At 39.3% G+C, this 6679-nt stretch overlaps 1 protein-coding gene across 1 annotated transcript in view; it reads right to left on the bottom strand.

Annotated features, from left to right (window-relative positions):
- Window positions 1-3637, bottom strand: part of LOC105560848 — a 193972-nt gene extending 190335 nt beyond the window's left edge. The window contains exon 1 of the mRNA XM_012010321.1: window positions 3370-3637. Within this exon, the coding sequence (XP_011865711.1) occupies window positions 3370-3559 (190 nt within the window). The 5' untranslated portion in view covers window positions 3560-3637. The remainder of the gene's footprint in view (window positions 1-3369) is intronic.
- Window positions 3638-6679: the final 3042 nt, after the last annotated feature.

Raw genomic sequence — 6679 nt, 5'->3', positions numbered from 1 at the left:
AGAGAGAGAGAGAGAGAGAGAGAGAGAGAGAGAGCTGAAATTCGTGAAGTTATAATTCTGACTTAAGGTTTCAAAGAATGTATTCGACTTACTTTTTTACAGTCCATTTCTAAAAGATGTTCTTTAACATCATTATTAAATTGATCGTGAGTTTAATTTATATTATTTCGACTTCAATTCAGACTCAAGATCGAAAGTTACCGGTGCTAATTGTAAGTTTACATAGTTGATAAATGTATACGCAAAAAGACGTTATTGGACACTAAAAGTTCAAGTATATAGGCGTTTCTATTACGTGTGTTATTTGTACAAGACTTAATTAAAATTAAAATTAAATTTTAATAAAACGCACATTGTGTGAGAGAAACTGAGAGAAAGGAACTTCTTTGTGTAAAAGGAAAGTCTCGAGATATACCGACGTATAGGTAAGATTGGCGTACTTGAGGGCTATCGGTATATCTTATGAGTTTTCAGGAAGAGATGAATTTTTGACGGAAATAAAAAAATCCAATATTACTCTTTTAGGCAAATTAATATGAAATTTGACGTAAAATTACGTAGAAACGAATACGTTTTCTCAAGTACTTAAGAAACTTTACTGGAAAGTAGACTTAATTTTTCGGATCATTACCGCGGCATAAAAATGCATTTACGTGTAAATAATAATACCACAGTCACGAAGCTTCGCCGGCACTTTCTTCCGTATATTTCTTAATCGCAAACGGAATGCCGCTGTCGTGTCGCAAGAAACGCGCTCGAAGCCCTCGCGAACCTCGTCGTCGATGTGCAAAATGCAAAATGGCGTGTGTTGCATTAAAAAGCAGCCCGCCCTCGAGTGCGCGCACGAACGCCGTTATATATATTTTATTTCGTTCGACATAGTGGAAGTGCGCGCACGCGGCTTTTTAAAACAAAGACACCGTCCATTGTGATTTATACCGCGGCTTCCGCGCTCCTTTCTGATACCAAGAAGTTACGTGAATAATCTATCATGTAATCGCCCGGGCGAAAGTAAAACAAATGGCACTGCTTTCGGAAAGCTTTTAGCTTCGGAAAACCTACTGAGGCTTTTACTTCTATTTCAAGAACGGCGCGACGAGCGATACCTTTTATTTATCAACGTCCGATACGTGGCTGCCGCTCGCGGTATCCATTATGATTCATAATCATTCCGAGGAAAATGTGTGGCGTCGCGAATGCGACGGAAAAAAAGAGCCGACAAGTTTGGAAGTACAGGATTCTCGAAGTTACGTAAAAGATATTAGCATAACATTTTGATACATTGCCCCAATTGTTACGAAGATAACATTTTGAGAGGTAATATCCCTACATCAACAGAATTAACAAAGATTTACTTTATAAATATCACACGAAGTGCACCGCCGAGTATTCATGCACGAAAATGACAATGGAAAACAAATTTAAAATAATTTCTATAAATTAATATTCATCTATAAAAAGAACTACAAAACCTGCCAGCAAGATACTTCCAGGAGTTCCGTGGTATTTTCACACGAAATTCCAAATTCAGACATTAATGTCATCATCGTTTCCATAAGAAATTCCTCGGGATTTCGGAATCCGTATGCAAATTTCATGGAAATGCGGTGCGGCGTCTCGACGTCGCAAAATTTCAAATGTGACGCTGTCGCGCCCGCGACGCCGCCTTTTATTTCACATGGACTAATATGAGATTTTACGAATCATGTGCGATCCATTAGGGCCCATGATTATTACAAGAATGTATGAATAATATATTCCGCGAGACTAACAGCATCGCACGACCTATATAGAGGCTGTTGCCAGAATTTTCCTGTAAACTGCGACGACAAATTATGCCGAACTATATTGCATTTGTCTGGTAAGAACCGACACCATGTTTGTTCGGAGCATGAATAATGGATTATATAAATAAAAATGGTAGGGACAATGCGGACGCAGAGCGAACGCAACAGTTTTTTATTTTACAAAACGAATGGATCGCATCCGATCGCGACTTTTATATTTGCGCAGGCTTATCGACTTATCGATTCACGCCGGGTGAATTATTGCTAATATAAACTGCGCGAGTAATATATGGCATACATATAGAAAACATACGCGTAAGTAAAACGCTCTCGATTGCTCCTTCGTCTCGTGATTATTTTCAATTGTCGAGCGAATAATATTTGCGTATATTCGCCATCACGTCCAAGCTTTCGTACTTAATTTAATATTGTAATATACTGCAATCACGTTGTGTACAACCGGTTGATCTTTACGAAAAATAAATCTAATTTTATAATTGGAATAAATCTGTATGAAGTTTTTTCGTGATAAAGCTGTCGCAAGGATCAATCTCGGCAGTGAGAATGGAAAGGAAACTAAATCTTTGCAACTACAGAGCAGTGACCTTTACTGAACAATTTAAGTTTTTGGCAGTTGAAATGATCATAAATATGAATAAACTCTGATCATCAGTGTATAACTGAAGGAAACGGATTTGTGATTGATAAACCTCAATAATCAATCATTTTAAACAAAATTGCATAATAATATTCGAGAATGAGACGATATGAATTTGTTACGTAAACAAGTTATTACAGCTTATAAGCAAGTGTATTGTAAACTGTAAAATAGTTTTTTTAATTGGATAAGAAACTGGGCATTAAATAATTAGAACATAAAATCAAGCGCTTTATTCCACGAAATAAAAATGTAGTGAGTAGAAGTAAAAGTTGTATATTTGACCTAATCAGATGTATGATAATAATGCACAACCACCTGATTTAAACTATTATTAATTCGAATTGAAATAAATGTTAAAAACCGCGACGAGCATAAACGGTCGCGGCATAAATAAAGTGTTATTAACAATTAACTATATGAGCGATGGAACATTAATTAATTATTCCAAAATTGTGAAGGCTCCCAAAAGAAAAATATGGAAGGAGAAGTGCCAATGTGAGCCACAAAAAGAACGGATCTCACAACACGAAATAGAATTCTCTCTTTAATATAATATAAAACGTTTCGACCCTTCTTCGGGTCTTCCTCAGTTAGACTACAATGTAAGAATTATAAGATGGTTGTACATTAATACTTATGTAATACAAATATAGAAAAATATAGAGACCGACTGATTAACATTTTGAGAGATGATTCTGTCCTAGAATACTGGGTTACACGAGGTAACCGACTCTTACATTGTAGTCTAACTGAGGAAGACCCGAAGAAGGGTCGAAACGTTTTATATTATATTAAAGAGAGAATTCTATTTCGTGTTGTGAGAACCGAGATCCGTTCTTTTTGTGGCTCACATTGGCACTTCTCCTTCCATATTAATTAATTACTTGGAATCGCGAAGAAAAAGTAACCTTATTAACTTACCCAATTCCGGACCGCAGACTCTTGGTATAATCTCCAAAATGGCGCTGCACGACGGATCCTCGTAGCACAATTGGCGGGCGTAGAGGCAATTCAGAATGGCCATCGGCACCTTGATCCCGGATCCTGAAACAAGATCGACGCCGTACATATTAAAACGCCAGTCAGCACATAAAGAATGCACCCGTAACATTTTTCTCGCGCCGCAGCGCGGCGGGCAAGATTAAAACCCGGCGTTACGAGTGGGGGTGGAAAAAATAAAAGGGGAATTCCATTGAGATCAGTTCGCCAGCGCCGAAAAATTCGGGAAATTCGTCGTTATTACGGCAAATTACCGCGCGACAAAATGCTGCTCGCAAGATGGAGGCGCGAGGGAGGGAAAGCGAGAGTGCGCAATGATTTAATATCCCCGCGATAAAGCGTTTCCGTTATTTATAACTGGCCGACGTGAAACTCTCCGACGACGACAAATTATATTTCATTAGGCGCGCACGGATAGTTTAAATGAGAACGGGAGAGTCGTGAATAAAACGGGCGCCTGTACCGACTCGTCATAAATCAGCACAAATAAATTATGACGTCAGGATGATTTTTTTTCACCTAGATGGATAATTCGCGTTTCGGGCGAAATTCATTGTAACGCCGAGAAGATAGTTGGTGCAATAATGAAATTAGTAAAGAGGCTTGCACTCAAAATTACAAGCTTTTCCAAAGGACTTTTGCCGGTATATTCGCAAATGCCGAAAACTACATTGAGTTACTGCGTTTCAATGCCGATGTATTAATAAATCTAAAATTAAGGGGAATTGAGACAGATTTTAGAAACTTGTCAGCTCAATTTACACTTACATACATTGTATAAAATGTATCTGTAATTATCTTTTTAAATTGCAGACGTCGAGGAATAAAAATGTTGAATATCGCTTCAAAAAATAATTACTGAAAAATATAAAAATCCAAGGAATGCTGGAAAAGCTCGACTGAGCTCCCAATAATTTTATAGCACGTCCGAATTTGCACGAATTTCGCAATTCTCAATTCCATTCATTTAAACGCATGGAGATCCGATGGCGACCAATGACCACCATATTTTATCGATTGTTTACTGCGAGTTTTTTCACGACCACAAATACGGTAAATTGCCGAGCATGCGCGAATAAAACGTAAATGGTGTCGCCGTTAATGCATCGATAAAGCTGCGTCGAGATGAATCGGGTTTTTTGATTAATCAAACGATGTGATCAGCCGTGCATCGCATGTAAAAGAGCGTAAAGCAACTTTTTGATTTCACCAATTTGCGATATGATACATCCACTCTCTTGTGATTCGGTTGGTTAAATTAATTTCTCTCCATACGTTTAACGTGGCTGTTATTGGACATTTGATTGCGATCTTACTGCAGTATTCTTTTGCAATGAAACTTTTTGCCGTAGAGAAATTAAAATTAATGAAAGATATATGATAAGATAAATGTCACCTAAAAAAGATGATAAATTTTTATTAAAATTTCTTGTTTTATCGGGCGACGTGATCCCCTTACGGCCCGATTTTTCATTTTCTGGTTAACCAGAAGTCGACTCTCCATCTTTTTCTATGTTATTATCCTGGAGGAGACAGAGAATCGACTAACCGCTGCTCAACAATTAACCAGAAAATGAAAAACCGGGCCTATGAAAGATAGAATATTATCTCGGAGTATAAAGTATCTAAATTGACAAGTCTATGCTCCTACTTTTTAAAACTAACGTACCCTAAAATCGTGTGAACAAATCGTAAATCCGTAACAATCTGCAAGTAAATGGTAACTGTTACATTTTTATTTTTCATATTTAAGTTATAGATTTCAGCTATTTCTCGCGAGAGAGGATGTTTCGTCTCCGTTTATGACGAAGCAGTGTATCGGATGTCAAATAATATTTTCTTCCACGAGCGCGTCTATACTGTCTCCGTGTTGAGAATTGAATCGCCACCGTGGAAATGTCTTTTCGCATTACTACGTATACCGGAAATGTCGTTGCCGGCGGGATTACATCTCATGAGATGAACGGACGAGAGCGCCGGAGGAGAGAAGGGCCACGAGCGTCGCTTATGATACCTTATGATATCACAATGCGTCCCCTGTGCGCGCACAAATTTGTTTTGCGTTTGATGTATCGCGCAATACCGTAACGGGAATAGGAATCCTTTCATCTCTCTTCGGGCGACGGTGAAATTCGCAAAGATGCTGGAGCACTTTCAGAAATGGCCGTTATCAAAGGCTTCATTCGGCGCCCGCGACTGCAAAAATCGGTCTATTTCGACGCCGAGTGAGGCAATACGGCATTGTGACCCCAGGCTCTGGCAAAATAGCTCCCGTGCTTGTCAAAATCTCGCGTTTCCTATGGAACCCCTTCGAGACCGTAGATTGTGAATGCACGAATATTTGCACGCGTAATTAAAATGCTCCCTTTTCGAAATTTTCTTCCCTAAAATGCCGAACGTATTGATTACGACTTAATAATATTAATAAAAATTATTTGTATATATTATATTTATATATTACATATTTGTTTGTTAACGTCCCGCTATTTTCTACTCAGGCATTATATCATTCGCATAAACGACTGAAAAACGCCGCTTTAATCGACTGCATTAACTTTACCGTTCCGCTTATATTCAAGAGCATTAACGTCGCCGCTATATATATGTATATATATATTATATGTATATGTATATACCAGTTAACTACCGCTGCTATAAATTCTCCCCTTATTCACATAGGACGATCGGAAAAATCCCGCTGTCACAGCGCTGCGCCCGAGCGAATGCACGCTCGAGTACGGCCACGAGGTGACTGCGCCTCGTATAGAGAATTTTTTATAGCCGCTCGTACCTCCTAGGCGTCCTCCTCCAACCCTCTGCTTGTCCCCGTTTCTCACCGAACGTTTCATAATTAATTACAGTACAGGCGGGGGGGAGGGAACAGCCCGCTCTTCTTTTATCGACTTCCGTTTCGCGAGTGGCTCGTAAAAATCCGTGTGCTCAGTTTTTGCAGTGTCTCTTCGGTCCCCACTCCCTCTCCCGCCTGCTTTAGTCCATGTTCCCCTCCCCCCTCCCCCCACTCTCTCTCACTCTCTTTGTATTTCATTTTGAAAAATCCCAGGACTTACTGCCGCGACGAGAGACAAGCAAACAATTGCGAACGAGCTGTTAAATCTGAGGAGCGTAACGATGAAAACCCGCGTCGAAGAAAGTCCGTTAGCCGGAACATTTCCGGAGTCTCGCGTCGCTAGGCGATCCGACAGAGACGTTATTCGTTCTCTACACTGAAAAA

The sequence above is a fragment of the Vollenhovia emeryi genome, unplaced genomic scaffold (genome assembly GCF_000949405.1).
Source record: "Vollenhovia emeryi isolate VEMERY1.0 unplaced genomic scaffold, V.emery_V1.0 DF939219.1, whole genome shotgun sequence".
In the NCBI taxonomy this organism is placed as follows: domain Eukaryota; kingdom Metazoa; phylum Arthropoda; class Insecta; order Hymenoptera; family Formicidae; genus Vollenhovia; species Vollenhovia emeryi.
This window is presented reverse-complemented; position numbering and strand designations above follow the sequence as displayed.